The 19,810-nt window shown below is 40.5% G+C and overlaps 2 protein-coding genes across 4 annotated transcripts in view; one reads left to right on the forward strand and one right to left on the reverse strand.

Annotated features, from left to right (window-relative positions):
• Window positions 1-6,960: 6,960 nt before the first annotated feature.
• Window positions 6,961-19,810, forward strand: part of epoa (erythropoietin a) — a 153,995-nt gene continuing 141,145 nt past the window's right edge. The window contains exons 1-5 of one of the 3 annotated variants that reach the window (XM_072375982.1): window positions 6,961-7,025; window positions 12,187-12,317; window positions 12,458-12,544; window positions 12,829-12,993; window positions 14,398-16,078. In XM_072375982.1, the coding sequence (XP_072232083.1) occupies window positions 7,013-7,025; window positions 12,187-12,317; window positions 12,458-12,544; window positions 12,829-12,993; window positions 14,398-14,550 (549 nt within the window). In that variant the 5' untranslated portion in view covers window positions 6,961-7,012 and the 3' untranslated portion in view covers window positions 14,551-16,078. Of the gene's footprint in view, window positions 7,026-7,110; window positions 7,478-12,186; window positions 12,318-12,457; window positions 12,545-12,828; window positions 12,994-14,397; window positions 16,079-19,810 lie in introns of those variants that run through there. The other 2 variants (XR_011909777.1, XM_072375981.1) reach the window with 2 other exon arrangements.
• On the reverse strand, window positions 16,093-17,938 carry pop7 (POP7 homolog, ribonuclease P/MRP subunit). The gene is made up of 2 exons (XM_072375983.1): window positions 17,800-17,938; window positions 16,093-17,278 (listed from the first exon to the last, which is right to left on the reverse strand). The coding sequence occupies exon 2, from the start codon at window positions 17,200-17,202 to the stop codon at window positions 16,756-16,758; it is 447 nt and encodes a 148-aa protein (XP_072232084.1). The 5' UTR covers window positions 17,203-17,278; window positions 17,800-17,938; the 3' UTR covers window positions 16,093-16,755.

The raw sequence follows: 19,810 nt of genomic DNA on the forward strand, positions 1-19,810 counted from the left end.
AACATGGTAGATGGTGACGTTCAACAAGGAAATCTGTTTATTGTAGTCAGTAAAGACAGGGTGGTCTCTGAGCTTGAGGGTCAGATTGGGGTTCAAGGTAGATGAGAACAGTTTGGATCTCATAGAGCAGCCTTGATAGATTTCAGAGTTTTGTGAGCTGACTGAACATCCTGTTAACCATCCTCAGCAGCTGTGTTCTTTTGAATTGTTTCCAGGTAGAGGTGGGCAAGTTTAGATCTGCCACAAGTGGCAAGGGGTGGAGGACGTTGGGAGAATTAGTGGTGAGGGGGAATTTTTAATGCAACACAAAGTTTTGCAGACAGTGAGGTTACATTTATAGATATTTGTTAACATCAAGTGTAAATTGAGATTGGCAAGAGGAGCAAGACACAAGGAACATGTCAAGCTTAGAGTAATGTATTGGAATTCTCTTAGAGTTCATTAAAGCACCATGGGATGGGATTATCAAATTACTAATTTAGTTAACCAGTTGTCCTTTTGTCTGTCAGGCTTATGGTACTGGTTAGATTATTATTGTCGAATCTATGTGTATAAAAAAAAAAAAAAAAAAACGTACGGGGTGCAGAATGTAACTGGAGGTGAAAGGTTAAGTTGCAGTGTAAAATCTGCTGTTTTAAACCATACAGGGCATGTAGTCATGGCCAGCAAGTGAAGGAAACAGTCGAAAGGACAGCCAAAAGAGGGGAAGATTGTGAAGTGGAATTTACAAGCGATGAAAGGTCCATTAGATAACAGAAGGTGTGAGACTTGGTATAGCATGGTCAGAAAAAATACCACAGATGGCTTCCTGGCAACGTGGAGAATGTCAGATATTAGTGGAACAAACTGATGACGCAGTTGGGAGACTCACTCAAAGGGCAATAGGATAAAGTCTGTGGATCTAAAGCATAAGATGTAAATCAACACATACATTTACATATAGCTGTGTAAGAAATGGAACAAATGTTTTAACCCTGATGCCTAACACGTAAGGCAACATTTTAAAAAAGTTTAGAAAAAAAAAAAGTTTAAAAACAGCATCCTAAACCTTGAAACTTGAACAATAAAACAATGGGGAAAAACACTTGACAGAACTGTCATTGCTACTAAAACCTCTATTTCTATGCCTCTGAAGAAACTATTAATATTAAATTAATAATCAATCGTGCAGTCGTCATTTCAAGTCCTCAAGGGTGATACAATTCTGGGCTTAATGTGTCCAAAACAAATTCTGAGAGAACATGTTCAGCAGGTATTTCTACGATTGTATACTGTGCTGATTTTTCTTTTCTCTGCTTGTTTGACAGAGGTACATTTATTAAAGATTCCTTGTAGCCTTGCTTATGGAGTGAATAAATGAGGTGGACATTGCTTTGGGACCAACTGAAAAATCTCAGCAGTTGCAGAATAAACTGCCATGTTTTGTTGAGATAACTGTGGTTCCTAGAACATGAAACCTTCTGGTTTTGATGATCCAAGACCATCCAAGGTCATTAGGCCATTTCCAAACAATTGGGAAATGCCCTTATAACCCATCATTCTACAGTAAGAAACATTATTCATAAGTGGAAAACATTCCAGACAGTTGTCAATCATCAGTGGACTTTCAGTAAGTTCATACCAAGATCAGACTGTGCAACGCTCAGAGACACAACCTGAGACCTCGCTGAAAGAGCTACATCTCAGACTGTGAAGGGCCTCGGTCAGCATGTTAAATGTTAAAGTTCATGACAGGACAATTAGAAACAGACTGAACAAGTATGGCTTGGGTGGAAAGGTTGCAGGAGAAAGCCTCTTCTCTGGCAGCACACCTTAGATTTGTAAAGTTACATCCGAACAAACCACAAGACTTCTGGAACAATGTCCTGTGAACAGACGAGACCAAAGTGGAGATGTTTAGTCGTAATGCACAGCACAATGTTTTGTGTATTAGCATATCGGTACAAACATCTCAGACCAACTGTCAAGCAGGGTGATGGAGGGTTGATGATTTGGGCTTGAGCCATAAGACCTGGAGACCTTGCAGTTATTGAGTCAGCCATGAACCCCTTTGTATAACAAAGTATTCTAGAGTCAAATGTGAGGCCATCTTTCCAACAGCTATAGCTTGGCTGAAATTGGATCATGCTACAGGACAATCATCCCAAACACAGCAGCAAACCCACAACAGAATGGCTGAAAAAGAAAAAAAATCAGTCCAGAACAACCTGATTCAAATGCTGTGGCTGGACCTTAAGAGAGCTGTTCATAGATTAGTGCCTGTAAACCTTAATGAATTAAGGCAAAGTTGTAAAGAGTGGGTAAAAATTCCTCCACAGTGATGTGAGAGACTGTCAAACTGTCCCCTTTTTCTCAGTTCTAGTCTAGTTGGTTTAATTTGCTCCTAAAATTCCTCTGAACCTAGCTGGGATCTGCGCTGTTGCCGTTTGTATTTGGGTGATTGACAGGATGTCACTCTGAAGTGCAGTCCAGTAAACTCTGAACAAGTCTACATTTTTCCTCTCTGAATGAAGGTTTTGGCTGTCACAGGAAATGCATCACAGTAACAGCCACTTGAATATGCAAATTAATTTTGTACGGCCAACTCTAGCTCATTAGTTGAGCTAATGCTCTTTATATTCTTCATATTACTGCATATATTCTGTGCAGTTGCACACAACTGTTTACAACCACTTTGTTGTATTGTTTACCAGCAAAGAACTCCACGTGAGTCTTTAAAAGACTAATGGTTGTGATCCAAACCTGTTCTGGTATGAGATCACAATACATTCAAAAGAATCCTAAGACTCTTGTCAAAGTAGACGCCTGCAAGTTGAAACAATAACTTCCGACCTCGACAGTGGCTACTGTCTCGGCCCCTGCCTTGGCTCCTATGTCGCTTGCTCCCCCTATTCTTTTATGTCAGCTTCCTGTCTTGTGTCGCGCCAGAGGAGGAGATTTATCTGGCTGCAAGCCCAAAACCTGGATGAGAAAGCGAAATACATCAACACACACAGACACAAGCAAAAAAAAAATCTATGCACTTTTACTGCCTTCCATGCAAGATATAGCCTCTATCCTGATATGTTGTTTACATCTCCTCAGGTTGTCTTTAATAACCCAGGTAACATGCGGGTTCATCCTCAGCTTTGCTCCTTCTCTGTTCCTCTTAGATGGTCCTAAATTCAATAACTTTGTCCCATTCCTGCCCAGGAGTCACTGTGACTGGACACCCCTGCCCCCGCACTTTCCACACATCCCTCACCTCCCACCCCAGTCCCCTGGTCTGGTCATGAAGCATGGCTCCCAGCACGTACCTTGTCTCCTTCTACTCTCTCTCATGTTGGCTCAGACATAAGCAAACAGTCCTTTGAGCAAACAGTGCAACTAAGCTATCAACACTGTCTTCAGCTTAGCACTGCAGTGACAATGTAGCATTAAAGCTGACTCATTATAGGCTGAAGAGTCAAGATAGTCACATAAACTTGCTAACAATTAGTATGTATAGATACATACCTGAAAGGCATGGCAGACATTAGTTTATTTCAACTGAAGCACCACATGTAGGCACTTTTTAGTGAGGAAATGGCTTCCCGCTACAAGTTAATGTCAATTTAATTATGCATATATGATAAATTATTTTTCTCTTTATGACATTAGAATCACATTAATTTTTCTTTGTGCTTCAGATATTTGAAGTATTTCCCCAGTGAAATCATTCTGTTTGGTCATGCACTTCTACATGTGACGTGTGTAGTACAGCTTTCATGCATTTCTGAAAGATTAGCATGCAAACATGTTTGCTTTGTAGCTTTTATCTGTGGTTCAAAGTATTTATGTGAGTAAAGCCATGTGTACCACTTGGCATTGCATGTTGGCTCCTGATAATGCATATGCAAACATACCTTTACTTCCTGTCTGACGGAAGAGCCTCATATAGTCCTTTGGAAGACACCCTTGTCCTGTGCAACACACAGAGGGGGCTTCCAGGAAATTTCAATATATTTCCTTTACTCTGGCTCCACAGGGACTGTCAGGGGTCAGGATATGGGATATAAACATTCCTGCTTGAAGTGAAAAGAATAATTTGTGTGTAATGTTTTTACCACATCTGTACTGAACTAATTGGTTGCCTGGGATTTTTTTTTTTTTTTTAACACGATCAATGAAAAAATTGGATTAGATTTAATAAAATTCACTGTGTTCTGAGTTTTCTGCTCGTCACAGCCCCGTTTGTTTTTCATAGAACAGACACCAGATATATGTGTGTCACTTCACCAGTTTCTCAGCCATAATACTGTGAGGAACGTGCATCATTTTTTTTCAGATATGAAAATCATAATGCAATTACACATTCAAGAAATGTGAATTTTGAAGATGCAAATTGCCTTTGTAAACTGTTACGGCAGAATATGCAGAATCAGATGACCGCAGCCCCTGCTGTAGTTTCCACAGTAGTGATGTATTCTTGATGAAAGATGTGCCAATTCTCAGTCAATCAAGCCAATCCTATGTACCTAAACAGAAAGTAACTGGATGTTCTTTTACTTTCCTGATGATGTTTCACCTCTCATCCAAAAAGATGACAGAACTGAAGAAGCCTTTTGAAAAATGGGATGAAACATCTTCAACCAGCAGGAAAAGAAGTTCAACTGTCTCCTGTTCATGCACAGAAGATTCTTGGTGAAACTTTAAGATTCAAGATTAACATAAATGTTGAAGATCTGTGTGGGTTTTGACCCTGTTCTGTTATGTGGAAAAACTGTCATTCACAGTGAGAAAAGATTATTTTTATCAGTTGCAACTGACGTTTTCCCAGTGGCATAAGGATTAGGATGGCCGAGATGTTGTGGTCACTCTTTTCTGTTCGTTATCTTCATCAGTCAACAGTTTGGGTTCAGCTCAAAGCAGGAAATGCTAAATGGAAACTGCATGGAGAGCGCACTCAGCTGATATACAGTACCCACCATCTGCGACAGCCCTCAGTGTGTGAATTATTGTTTCAAAACCTTGAGTGTGGCTTTAAGCTGTCACCATCTCTCTCTTCCTTTTTTTTTCAACTTACACATTTCCATTTAGATGCGGTTCTGATTGGGAAGTCGAGGCTACAGCGCACACACGCACCGGCAATGTCAATCCTAAGGTGGCCGTGCCCTCTGAAGCACACCCTGCTTCCCTGTCTATCTTATTTTTCAGTGGGATCATCACTTACTAATTGACCGTCATGTGGTATTGAATATGAATAATGTTGTTGGGTACATGCTTACTGAGGTAGTAAATCAATTGTGAGGTGGAGACATTTTCTCACAGATTCTCAAAGGTGTTTGGCTAGAAACAGTTTCACTGTAGAAGATGGAGTTGCAAACTGCTTCAGATATCTTTCGTGTATTTAACAGAGTTCAGATGATCAATGAAACCTTTTTCTCCATTTTCTTTTAAAGTCAGCAATCACTTTGTTTCTCCAATGTTTTTTTTAATGTTCCTTTCATTTGTGAATTTACTGTATGAAAAGCATCACTCAACCTAGACGACTATATCATGAAACAATCCCACTGCAAAACAGAGGGAGAAAATTATAATAGGCTCGCCATGTATTTACAATACACCTGAGTCATCACAGTGACTCAGACAAGGAAAAGACAGGTTTAAATAAACACTGATGATAGAATCATGCATAAAGGAGAATATTTTCCTGGAAGTGTAAGAAAGGCCTACATTTTTCGACGTACTTAAATGCCTCCCTCCCCTTACTACAGCCAAAGGCTTGAAGGAGGACCAGCTGAATGCATGAACAATAGTAGCAGTACAGGCTATTAGAACACCACTAATATACTAATGCACTATGAGACCGGGTGGACCCATAAATTAGAGGTAAGAGGGACAAATATATGGCGTGAAGAACACCAAACTGACAGTGTTGTGTGGGTGTCTTAGCACTGCAGGAGCAGGTGAACGTGACCATGTGACTGGCATCTTGGGTTCTTGGAGGAAACCACTTGATCATCACTGGACTTTTCCAGAAGACAACGATCCCAGGCGTGTGCAAAGTCAACAAATGTTTGGCTATTTCATTTTTCCTGAACTGTGTCCTTCAGTGGCCACCTTCATCCCAAGATCTGACTTCTGGCGTGGAAACCAGAGAATATGAATGAGCTGGATGCTTTTGAACATCCAGAGTGAGATACTACAGAAAACACTTAAACTGGAGGTCATGAGGCAGTCTACTGTTAGATAGCGGTTTTGATAGTTTATTTCTGTTGTTAATATGTTTGGAGAAAAAAAATCTGCCTCTTTCAGTTTCCCTCACTTCAACTGATGGTTAAAATAAATCCAAACACTGATTAAATCAACAAATTTACCTCGACAAGTTTTAATTGAGAAGCCAGCAACTTCAGTGCTTTAAGTTTTAACATTTGAGGATGAGTGTCACAGCAATAAATGGTGGAGGGGATGCTGTAATTTGGGCCCATTAAAGGGTCTTGAGGGTGCTGTCAAGTGTTGTGTAATGACTGGTAAGGTGGCAGCGGAGGAGTAACTACATAGATTATGTGAAGAATCGACCATCTTGATGAACACTTGACCCCTGCAGACACTGAATGTGAACTGTATTTTTGTAAGACACATGCTGGTAATATTGTATTATTAATAAACGCATTTTGGGGGATTCAATGTTGTGACGATCGCATCTGAAAAGCCTGCAAACAATGAATGGGAAGTGTCTGCGCGTCTTTTTTGAAACATTATTTAGTTTTGGCCACATGTTTAATAAACAGGGATAGCCCATTATTTGGACAACAATGAAAGAAAACATTTTTGCCTTAAGGGAGGAGTAGATTATATTGTCATCATTGAAACAATGCCACTTTATTTTCAAAGTCATCAATAAAAAATCAAACGGGATCAGTTTTTAGAAACACCTACCGGATAAGTGCACAAGAGATCCACAAAAGAGCTTCGTTTCCAATTAATGGGCAATAGACGGACCTATTGGCCAAACCGCGAGGACCCTGTGAGGGGCTATGCGGACACCGCTATGGAATTTCCCAGTGAGTTACGGGCATGCCTTCATGACTTTTTTCTCTGTACACTTTCTTTAGTTGTTGGTCTATTTTCACGCTTTAGTCGTTGGGGGACTACATGATGGGTTGATGTTTAATCGCTGACAGTTGTACGCAAATAGGCGCGTGCTCTCCCTTGCGGGCTATCACGTTATCACTATATCCTTAGGGGAGGTAAATAAAAGGTTTTCCCAAAGCACAGCGGTGATGCAAAGTCTGGTAGGTGAGTGCTCTCGCCAGCAGCACAGGGCTTTTTTTTCTCTCCACGGACCTACATGCCTGGCGGACTACGGCGGAGAGCAGCGCACTTGGTGGCATTTTGGACCTGTTGGATATTTGACTGGTGTCAAACCGTGACGCCGGTGCACGCATTTAATTATCTCACAATGTTTTTAAAAGATGCGGCACCTTTTCGCGAATGTTTCGGAAAACAGGTAGAGGTAAGACTGAGTATTTTTCAGACTGAAGTTTCACTTTGTGCGCATTACTTGGACGCATATCCAGTGTACACAGGCTGCTCAGTGGCCCATATTTAACCACGCTTTTCGGACTGCAGATGCATGGATGATTGTATAGATTAGATATGAGGCTATGCGTTTTGCGGAATATTGAGCTATCTCTTTAGGCCTGGATTTCTACAGTTACTTATCCATATTTTACTGAAAAAGTCTCTCCAATGTATGGCAAACACCGCATCCTAAATGCCTGGATTGTAATTTAACAACGTTTCGTGGAAATAGATTGGGTAATTCCACCAGGGGCGGATCTCCTGGAGGGCTTGGGGGAGCAGCTGCCCCCACTGACCTAAACTTTTGTGTCCATAAAAATAAAGTTGTGTCTATAAGCTGTTATATTTAGCTACAGTGGTTAAAACAAATGTAATTAGTTCTAACGTGAGCATGGTGTCTTCTGTTGTTACTGTGAGCAAAGTGTTACTTTCTGTCAGATAAATGACACATTCAGCAGTAAGGTTTGTCCCACGAATTTAGGATTTTTATGAATGAAAGGGGAAGTGCTTAATAGAATGACCATCCTAATTTAAAAAAAGATTGTCATGCTTAATGTTTCTTTTAACATGCAACTTTTACTATAACAGATGACACATTACAAGCTGTGTTATTGGTATGCAATGGCATAGATTTCCTGTCTCCTACACTGTCATGATAGTGTTGTGAGCAATGGGTGAATACATGAAAGTGTATTGTTCACTGTTTCCAGAAAAGGTCTAATGAATATAGTCACATCTGGATTTTAATTGTACTGTTATTCTAATGTTCCTCATAAAAGTGCTTAAGACAATGTTAGTTTTTATCTAATATCTTAAAATCCTCGTAAATTATTAGATGTTGAATTCTTGATGGGTGTGTTTTGTGTAAAATGGGTCTGATATTGTTTTCTGAGATTATTGCAAAAAACAAACTGGTCACACCTTACAAAGCCTAAAAACACATGGCAACACAGGACAGAAGTCTTGGCTGTTAACTTCTGAAAAGTCTCAACTGTTAATGTAATGAAAGGTTGGAAGGGAAAAAAAGTAAAATAAGTATATTTATATCTTATATGTTCATGTTCATGTTTGACACATTCATATTGATCAGTGTAGTCTTTAAAACTGGAGGACAGATCAATGGGATCTGGATTGAATCTGTCTTGCTAAGGAATTTGAATGATTTCCCCTTTCTGTGACAATGCCTAACCTAAAAGTTATCTTACATCTGAACCATTGTGAGTCAGAGTATTTGAACTGGTCTGCAGTGCAAATGAAAAACAAATAGGTATTTCAGTATTTTCAGCAAGAAAACGCAGACAACAGGACAGAAGGGAGATAGGAGGGGAGAGGGAAGAGAGATAGTACTGATAGAAAGGTACAAAGCCATGGAAAGATGGGGATAGGAATTACATCAGGAATCCATTTACCTATAGAACTGTACTCCAACCCCACTCTGCTAAACCATCTTACTTTGTTTAAAAGATTCTACACACAGCACTTCTTAGAACACTGCCACACATTTGGCTGTGCTGCAGAACTCTACTCCTCCAAGTAACTATCAAGTTAATAAAATGTGAAAATGAATCTAAATGATGCTGCTGATGCAAAGCATTGTGGAACTATCTGTGTGCGGTGCAAGTTTGATTCTCACTTAAGCCAAAGTTCCTCTTTTTTTTGCCACATAAAGTCTCTGCAGATGCATTGATCTAATGGAAAGATGCTGAGTATTGATTACCATTGTGACTCTCATTTTTGTTCACTGGGAAAATACACAGCAAGTCTGTTTCTTTAGCATGACACAGCAGACTGGAAAATGAAGGGCAGTTTTTGGAAACGTCATCACATACTTCTGTCAGCAGAAAAACGCAAAAGGTTATCAGAATGTGACAGTGCTTAGGGATTCAAGCAGAGCAGCAGGAAATTATGTCACTCTTACAACCCTGCACTTTATCATGTGGAAGACCAGTTCAAATTGGAGAAGTAGTTAAAAGACTTCAAAAGGATAAGCTTAATGAAGGATACATGCTTTATTTATCTACTTATCGGTCCTCTGCGCTGTTTGGCACTTTGCCAATTAGAAGGTTTAAACTGCTAACCTCGTGTCTGGCACAAATTATTAAAATAGCACGTGTCAAAAGTGTCTGTTCATGTGAGCAACCAGCGGCCTGTCCAAAGCATCTGTCACATAGCCGGAGGGAAGCTTGTCATTATCCAGAGTGCAACCACTTGCATACTACTGCTCCTAATCTAAAATAGCAACATTATTTTGGCAGCTGATATTGGCAGAAAAAGCAGCTTGTAGTGTGGCCACAGCCCTGGACTGCAAATTCCACCACTGTGGTGAGAAAGTTAAGAGATAATGTATGTGTGAACAAGCTTTTTAAATTGATAAATTCTCACGTAGGCAGTGGCGGTGGCTGAAAGGTCACCGGTAATCTTCAGGCTGAGTCACACACATCAAGTGTCAGAGCATGTGGGGAAAAAAAGGCCATTCATGTGTCTGTGCAGACATTGCTTTGCTCAGAAACGAGCCGTTTACATTCCATCCTTTCGGTGAGCATCAGTCATAAAGGTGCTGCACAACAGAGCAAGTTTTGCTTGAATGATAATGTAAAAAAAAAAAGAGCTTTTATGAACTTTTAACCAAGTGACTAAAAAACTATATAAGACCACAAAAGAGCCAGTTGTTCAAATATGTACCCCACTGCTAGTCTACACAGACTACGGTCGCTTGCTGAAGGGAATAATTTGGCTGCAGAGCTGCTAAGCAGTGGCTGTGAAGTTGTTGGATGCCATAGCACTATAGAGTTTCTGGAAAGTGTCTTTCAAACTTGAGGTGGTGTAAGTCAGACTTGGTGGTCTATAGACACAGACTGATCCTAAATGTCATTTACAATCCCCCCGCTGACCCTAGCATTGTAGAAAAGAGGGCAAAAGGGTTAAGCTTATTATACCATTAACCTCGACTTAGAGGACCGATACTGATGGGTTACTAGTGGTAGAAAACCTGCTTATTGATCTAATTTTGGAATCCAGCTCCCTTTGTGCACGTTGTTTGGTAGTGTGAGAACTCAATCTGACCCGTATCTGCTCTGTCTGTCTGGAAAGATCATCCCTATGTTCTATCATGCTTTTGCGTCACCAACCCAGGCTGCTGTGAAAGAGTGCATTCAGCATGTGGCACAAGGCTGTATTCCCACATGACATGCAGTAGAATCCCGCTCATTAAACTCCAATAATACTCTAGGCAGAATGTGCCATGACTTCTGTGGTTCTTAGTCACCTCTTTCATGCTTTCTGAAAAAGCTTAGCAATGATGTCTGTATTTCGGATTTAGGCTCACTGATGTCAATATAATGGAACCATTCTGTCAGAAACAAGAGATAGAGAAGATCTTTCCTGCATTGTCATGGTATTTGAGGCTTTCTGCTAATCCAAAATATCACATAGTTTCTTAATGAGAAAGTGCTTCATCATGCCGAGTCATCCCATCATCCTGACTTGACATGTTACGGCCTTAGAAATCCCCTGCTGGTATGCAGTGTGTGCATTTTTGGTGGAAAATCTGACAGCAGTAAAATTTCTTGTACTAGTTATTATGAAAGCAGTAGTATATGTATTATTCTTAGCTAACTTAATTGCCACACAGATTCTCAAACAGAGGTTAGGGCTGACTTATTGACATAGATATATATGTATATACTGTATATAGAGTTTAAACACCTCAACTGATGTTGGCGCATTGCTGTTCTTACAGTATTTGCAGTTGTTCCAAAAGAGTTATCCTGCATTAACCACAATTTAAAGAATAAACAGTCAGTTGATTGCTTTGTGTTCTTGTCAAATATTTTAAATAAAAAATCCAATTAGATTTTTTTCAGATTACAGACATTTTACACTTTAAAGTGTGATGAAAGAGGTGCAACACTTTTGCAAGTTCACGTTATTCAACGTTTCTATAGTTGTTTCATACTGGTTGGAGCAGTATGCAGTAAGATCCAATGGTAGAAAGTGTCTAATAATAAAAAAATCAAGCAGACAAGATTTGCTACTCGTAGCCATGGTTGTGATCTGCAGGGTTCAGTTTGAGACCCGGGGGAAACCTCTCCCTCAAAACCTGCAGTCAGAGAAACCTGCGAAAGCTTACAGGAGGAGTAAAGAAGGTGTTGTGACCAACCTGTCAATGTGTTAGTGGGCTGCTCGGCACATCATGGGAGTCCATCCTAGCAGCATGCCTATAACACAAGAATGGGATACTTCAAGATCATATAAGTTGACCCTAATTATAAAAATGATCCAAAAGTTAAGTTTTAATTCTCATTTGTTTGCTCCCTGAGCCAAAACTGAGTAGTAGCTTCACAAGAGCTCATGCATTCTAGGCTGAAGCATCTGAAATGCTTCAAAAGCAGCATTCCCGACACAAATGAGACTCTATTTTTCATTATCATACTGCTAAAGACAGCATGTGAACACCTATTTTTGATCTAGTTCCAACTGTGAGGCATACTGAAGGGAGAATATGAATGACCACGATACATAAATACATATACAGTTTAAGTCGCACTCAAGTTTTTGTCTCACAGCTGCTGTTCTCATTGAACTTAATTGATCCCCAGCCTTTCAGCAACCGCATTAGTGTATCTGTGTCTTTGATGGCAGGACTGTTTGCCTTGCTGTTGATTGTGTTGGAGTGGACCCGTCCAGGCCTACCATCCCCACTAAGGCCAATCTGTGACCTGAGGGTCCTGAATCATTTCATCCAGGAAGCACGGGACGCAGAAGTCGCTATGGTGAGAGGAAAACGTATGCATGCATTGAGACCTGAAAGTAGGTGAAGGTTGCTGCGGTTCTCAGATCACCTGTATTGAATGTTTGCTTTTGGTTTTTTTTGAGTCACCTCTAAATAGGATCATTATTATTCTGTTCTCAGAAGTCATGTAGAGAAGGATGTGGCCTGTTAGAGTCTGTCTCCGTTCCCCAAACCACAGTCAACTTTGATGACTGGGAGAAGAAAAATGTAAGTAACAGTTAAAATCAGTTGAAAGTTAAACCTTTGAAAGCGGATTTAGATAACTATAAAGTGTAGTGCAAGTTTCTCATCTTGTAGTTTGTAATGTCTTATATGCAGATTGTACTTTTTGGTTGTTTCTAGAGGTCATTTTTCCTGCTTGAGGTGTTTTTGTGGGATCTGTAACCACTGTTAATTTGTAGCGGAAGAGCTGATTACTTCCTACATCCTTTGATCCTTATCACTTCCAAAATGACACTCTGACTCTTTGCCTCTGTTTACCTTTTGGGAAGGCTCTGGAACAAGCCACGGAAGTGCAGACTGGTTTGTGGCTGTTACAGCAGGCCCTCAGCTTACTACGAACATCGGTCACCAACACGGCACTAAATGGCCACATAGACAACACCGTCAGAAATCTGCTCAGCATCAACGCTGTGCTACGGAGCCTCAACATCCAAGTGAGTTACTGCAGATGGGGTGCAAACGCAGACATGACGAGTTGGGTTTGCTTTTAGCCTTTTGTAACTGCAACAGTTTAAAATGTGCCTAATGTTTAAAAGATTGAGAAATTCTAATAAAAAATAAGAAATAAATGTGGTCTAATTACATGCAAATTCATTTGAAGGGATTATTTATAACCGTAAGAAGTAAGTTTGACTGATCTCTAAAAAGCATAAAGTTAGATAAAGAAAGTCAGCAGCTATGATCTCCCTTAAGAACCTGCTTGTCATTGACATTTAAACATAACTGATAACTGTTGTCTCTGTTCTTAATCAAATTTAGAAATGACTATTTACAGGAATGGCAAACTATGGCAAACTATTCCTGCAAACTTTCCTTGAACAGTGCAGGATTGCTGGAGAGGCAAAAAAAATAAAAATCCCTGCTCGACTGCAGGGATCGATCAGCTGGGAGAATTGTCAAATTCTGGAGTGGTGGTGCATTGTTGTACTGTGCTGTGACACCTGCACAAAAATGACCAAAGAGTGTGAATTATTAGAGGAAAACTTCTCCCGTATCCTTACGGCAAAACTCAGTGTCAAAACCTTTGAGAAGGACAAGCTTGATGCATTTTGAAACAAACACAGTCCGTACAGACATCCTCAAAAGAGCCGTGCCGAGACCGAGAGTCTCACATAATCAGAAACGTTTTTTTAAGGAAAAGTTGTTAAAGATCTCTCAGGCAATAACTGAAAACTCCAAAGGACTCTGCATTAAGCTGTGATGCCTTTCAAATGGAGTAACACAAACCCAGTGAGGCCTGACGTAAAATATGGGAATTCAAGTCCTCATAATTAGAGGAGCTTCAGTCTGAAATAAAAAAAAAAAAAACATCCTAGTCTCCTCTTGCATTTTTTTCCTTTAAAAGGGATTTCGATCAACAGGGCTGTTAACCCACACCTGCAAGTGCCGATCACACGCCTGTACTTTGACATTTATTGGGACATCTGCAGTGGATATGCTTATTAACACCTGCTTTTACCCGATTATTACAAGTAGTCATGTATTAAACATTTAATTGGCCTTCAGAATTAAGCATTATTTGCTTTATCTGTTTCAGTGAACCTCCTTGAACTCAAGTTGAGTTTCTTGTAATGAAATAATGGGACTTTCTTCGGTAACTGAGAGATAAGGGCTGTCATGAGACATGTTTTTAAACTGTGAGCCTTTCATAAAAATGCCGTAGGTACTGATGCTGCAGTGCAAGCTTGTTCTTATATCGCCAGAGTTTTGACAAGACAACCTTTGAAATGACTCAGTTCCAAGCCAAGGCCTAATGGATAGCTGTACCCAAGCTGAATGAACCGTCTGTATCTGAGCTCAGGGGTCATGTCAACATGTCTCTTTGTATTCTCTCCCAGGAATATACGCCACCAGCGACCGCAGTGGCACAAGAGGGAACATGGACGGTGTCCTCAGCAGCAGAATTGCTTCAAGTCCATGTTAACTTCCTGCGAGGCAAAGTGCATCTTCTTCTCATGGATGCGCAGGCCTGTCAGCAAGACGTCAGCTGATCAGCCGATCACCGCACCACAGGCAAAAGTAATTTGTGTTTCCAAAAGTACGAAGAAGAACTTGACACTGGTAACCTGCGCGCTGGGTGCTGGATGCAGTTTGGGAGGAGAAAGACACAGCGATCCTCATATATAAGGAGGAAGCTGAAAGGAAAGGACAGTCCCAGCAAGGCTTTGGACGGACGGAGATGACTGCACCTTGGAATGTAGATGAGACTCGTGGACATGTTGAAGTACACTGACCAAAATGTGTCTTTGGGAAGCACTGCTCCAATAGCTGTTCTACAGGCACTGTGTTGCACTTTGTGTGTGGATGTTCTTGTGGATGTGTGTCGAGACTGAAAGTGTCGGTGTGTACGTTGTGTCTGTTTCTAGTGAGGTTGACCCCTACACTCATCTTTGTCGAGTGAACTGTGGAATGAAACACCCAGAAGATATTAATTGCAACTGGAAATTGGAAGACTATGAGGTTGCAAAGAGGCAAAAATGAATGAGACCTCACTCTGCATGCCTTTAACATTTTTCAGCCATGCCTCAGAAATAATAGTCTCATCTGTTGGAATTGGTCGGTGAATAATTTAATATTTTTTGAGTTGTGTAAAAACTATTTATACAGATTTTCTACTTTTAAACTCCAGTCTTTGGGTTAGCTACAGATCTTTAATATTTTAGCTGGTCTCTTTTTTTTGTCTCGTTCTCATTGTGCCACTGAACATTTGCAATGGTTTTCTGGTCATTTGCCGTGGCAAGCTGCTCCTCCTTTTTATAAAGATTGTATGTACCCTAACAGCTGTGTGACACCGCATGTTCTTTCCAAGAACAGAGGCCTTCCAAGTTTATGCTGAGTTTCGATGATGAGAGCAGGAGGTCGGTGCGGGGGGGGGGGGGGGGGGTTTCATGAGAACTGTGAAACTGTTATCTGTGTTTTAATTTCTGCCTAACCCCAACACTCAGCCCGTCTCCATACACTGATAGCCAGACTGCCTGGAAAAATGTACAATTAACATCCTGTGGAGCTGTAATTGTAAACAGTTTTCCAGAACCTGACGCTAGCACTGCACCTTCCCTCCCTCCATTGTTCGTCATCAAACGCCAGGCAGGCAATCAGCTCGTCCTGAGAACTTGAGGCTTTCTTTAAAGGGGGATGCTCAAACTATTTCACATTAGTTAAGTGTTCTTCCTTGTTTTTTCCGTATTTTTATATTTTGCTGCGCAAGTGCAAGATGTTTTTGAGGATGTTTGTGCATTTTCTTTCCTGTTTTTTTTTTGTTTTTTTGCATTGTTTTGTTCCAACACTGTAAAATTCACTATTTAAATACAAAATATTGTTCTTGGATAAAGAAAGGATAGATGGAAACACAACAAGGGGAAGTCTGGTCATTTCGTGTGTTATCTGCCTCTTTAAGGGCAGTAGCGTCAACAACAGGGACCTGACACAGGCTGAAAGACAGTAATACAGTCACTTCTGGTCTTACACGCACTCAGATAAAACTGTCATGTCACTGATGTACGTATAATGTTTAAAAAAACAAAACAAACAAACCTTGATGTCATTTTATTTTTTGTGGAGAAATCAAATCGATCATTGTACGCCACATCAATTTTGCACAAGGAAACACCAGCAGCAGTTCAAAGATAGGATAAACCACCTTTAAGTCAATTTTTTTTTTATTTCTCTGAGCCACATGCTGTAAACAAACTGAGAAAACATTGTTTTGACAAGCTGCCATTGAGCTTCATTTGCTGGAGGATAACATCCTGGCATGGTTACCGCAGCTAAATACTGACACCTAGTGGACAACGATACAACTTGAAAGCAAACATTTCTATATTTATGTGCTCTAATTTGGATCTTTGAACACATGCAGACTCATTGGTCTTTAGAATCAAACACAACTGTAGGTGGACATTTTGCACGACACACGTTTACACATGATGGGTACGATCAAAGTTTCGCCTGAAAAACGCCACTGTTGCTCCAAGTCATGCAAACGTAACAAAAGCAGGATTACGGGTGAACACAGAAGACATTTTGCATGACCGTCTCCTCCATTCTGAAGTCTCCAGCTGCGGTCAACTTAGATCTTCACACAAAGGTCCCACCAGATGATATTTTTTATGTGTATCGGTTCATGAAAGAACAAATAAGACAACAGAGAAAAAGCAGAATCTCTGGAATACACAGGACACACACCTCTGTTTGGGTCACTGAGGGTCTGGGTAGAAAACTTTGATATGAATGGCTGAGTTGTTGCGTGTACGCGTCATGGGCTCCCCAGCTTCATCGGGATCATCAGGCTCCAAGTCGTCCACGAGCTCCACAGTGGAGGTGTTGGCTGCCAGCTGCAGCGCGCCCTGACTACTGGTCTGCAGCTGAAGGGCAATGTTGATGGCCCTGTTGATGGCGAGACCTAAGCCGTGGACGCAGATCTCTCTGTGACCTCCACCTTCCAGAAGCTTCTGACAGCGTGCCAGCTGAGCCCTGAAGTCAGTTTTCATGTTGACATAGACATCGTTCCGTCGCTTTGGGAGTTTTCGGGGCAGGCGCTTCCTCAGGGTGTACTCCACAGGGTCCATCTCCACAGCCGGAGAGCTGGACTCTGGATTAATCGGAGGGGCAGAGGACATTCCAGGGTTGCGTGTCTCGGTCATGTTTCTCTGTATATATACACATATATATATATATATGTATGTGTGTGGGCAGCGACAAGGGGCCAAATAAAGAAAGCTGAGGGAAAGAAGCAAGCAGATAAACTGTTGAAACACGACCAAATTATAAGAGAGCATGTTTGCCGACTATGAACCTTTGAATTTTTTTGATCTCTAAAACTTTAGAAATTAAAATCTCCACACAAATGACCATAATATAGATATAGATGTGTAGACACAAACCATGTTTAATAAAAGTCTCATCCTTGTTTTGATAACAATGATAAGGAGTACTTGAATGAACGTGAATGTTAACGAGCCAACCTTTCATAGATATCAGGCCATTTGGAAACTGAGGGATATTTCTCTCCATGTGCATGGGATATCTCTAATGTGCCCGCATCCCTTGCATCGATCAAACCAACGTTTAAATCCCTCTTAAACATGCTAAATGATTGAATATGAAGGACAAAATAAGGCTAATAACAGCCGGGCAGGAAAACGGTGAGCGAACCATACGAAGCCGTACAATGGCCAACCATCATGAGTCAAAGTAAGTGTTTTCCGTTTCAATACCATCCAAATAATGAGCAGACTTACCTCCAGAGAACAGATTTAGGTCACAGTGTTGCTTTAACTTGTCGTTGACGTCTGAGATACATGTTTCTCTCTTTCTCTCGACAGCTTCCTTTAGCCTGAGCCGAGCGGGCAGATTATTTTTTGAGGACCCGGAAGTGCTATGCTCGGGGAATGAAATTTCGGTAACACCACACATTGATATGCCATATATTAGATATTTAAACCGTCCCACCTTCCCCTCTTTCAACTTTGTGAAATAAACACGTGCATGGAGTCACACACACGTCTGCTGGGGATCGCTTAAACTAAAGGGACGAGTAGAATCAAAGAATGCACAGCAAGCCCTTTAAAAAGCCTCCCACTTTCTTCATGCGCTGCGATATTCAGTGGAAGTAAATTATCCAAGTGTTTTACTGCCATCTTGTGGCCTAGAATGGTTAATGTAGAGACATTCAAGGCATTTTTAGAACATGGGGAAAAAAATGTCGTTACCAAGCTTTGCATAGAGAAAGATTTACATAAAACGACTCAGTGAAATCGTGTTTCTAGAGAAAGAATAAAGGATCTATATTATTTTGTTAAATGAATAGTTCTTTTGATCATTTTCATTATTATTTCAAAGAAATAAATCACCTTATTCTGTATTTGTAACATAGACTATTAATCATAGTAATATAAAAACAGGTGAGAAGTTAGTTCTATGATATTTTAAATGGCAGGTGTGGGAGCAATCACGTAATGTATAAGTAAAGTTATAGAGGTTTGAAATTATTGTGAATTCTAGAACAAGTAGGAATGGTGGAAAAACACACACCAGTGTGTTTAAATGGACAACAGACTGCACTGGATATTCAACAGCTAGCTACCTCTAGGGGTGAGAGCACTGACAAAATGCAAAAGTGAACAAAACTTCAGCCAGAGAGGATGACAACAGAGAAATGGTCTGTTGTCACCACCTGCAGAACCACTCCTTTAGAGTGGTTGTCTTGTGTTCACATGTAATGAAATGTGAGCTGCAATAAAGTTGCCGTTGTCATTGCTAATTTTTGCAAAAAGATGTTGCATATCTTCTAAAAGTCTGTTGTGGAGAGAACCAGCTGGTTCAGCAGCATCAGAGCCAGTGACTCGAAGAGGCTGAACAAACTGATAAAGAAAGCTGACTCTGTGCTGCTCTGGAGTCTCTGCAGCTGACTGTACAAAGAAGAATACTGCACAAGGTGGTCAACATGATAAACAACACCACACACCTTTTTTAATAACACAACAGACAACAGACTGTTCAGCCAGAGATTTCTTCAGGCTTCTTCTATAACGACAAGTAACTTAGAAAAAAAGATATGGAAACAATGCAATTTCTCTTTAGGGATTAAAAAAAAAAACTATGATTCAATTCTTAAAATGTTATGGATGCAATAAAGGCCTAACTTTGTGTTTCTCTGCCTCTCTGCAAACCATATATGTATTTGTAGTTACATGAAGTGACTGCAGCCCAGTCACTGCAAATGAAAATGCTCTGCTGCTGTTAACACTACATGTTCCCCACACAAAAACACTTTGCAAAGAGATGGACTTTCAGTTCTGACTTAAAGCACCCAAAAAAGCTTGCTAACCTGACTTCCATAGAAGATTATTGGGAAAATAATTAGCAGATGAATATAGTTTGTCAAAATAACGTGTGTATCAAATTTCAGCAGGCAGTTCATACTCAGTGTCTGTGCTGTGTTTCTGGGAACTGCATATTTCTGTTTGGACAGATGGACATGGCATGTTGAGGCAGTTTAAATTTGAACCCCAGGTTGAGCCAGACTTGTAGAGATCTATAATATAGGGATTCACGTCTTTGATTTTGTAAGATACATTCTGGCTGTGAGGCAACAGTACCAACCACCACACCACCTTAAAACCCTACTGCTCATTTTTCTCAAATTAGTCCAGCTTAGCTTTTCATTTGTTTTACAGATGACTTGAAATAAACTTTTAATTCCAAACATGGGAAGCTGATGATTTCTTTGTCTTTTATTCAAATTGCTCA

This window comes from Leuresthes tenuis, unplaced genomic scaffold (assembly GCF_036924035.1).
Source record: "Leuresthes tenuis unplaced genomic scaffold, fLeuTen1.0.hap1 SCAF_22, whole genome shotgun sequence".
Taxonomy (NCBI): Eukaryota; Metazoa; Chordata; class Actinopteri; order Atheriniformes; family Atherinopsidae; genus Leuresthes; species Leuresthes tenuis.

Bases quoted from the DNA above. Each gene is read 5' to 3' on its own strand.
- pop7 (XM_072375983.1), bottom strand. From the start codon at position 17,202: ATGACCGAGACACGCAACCCTGGAATGTCCTCTGCCCCTCCGATTAAT.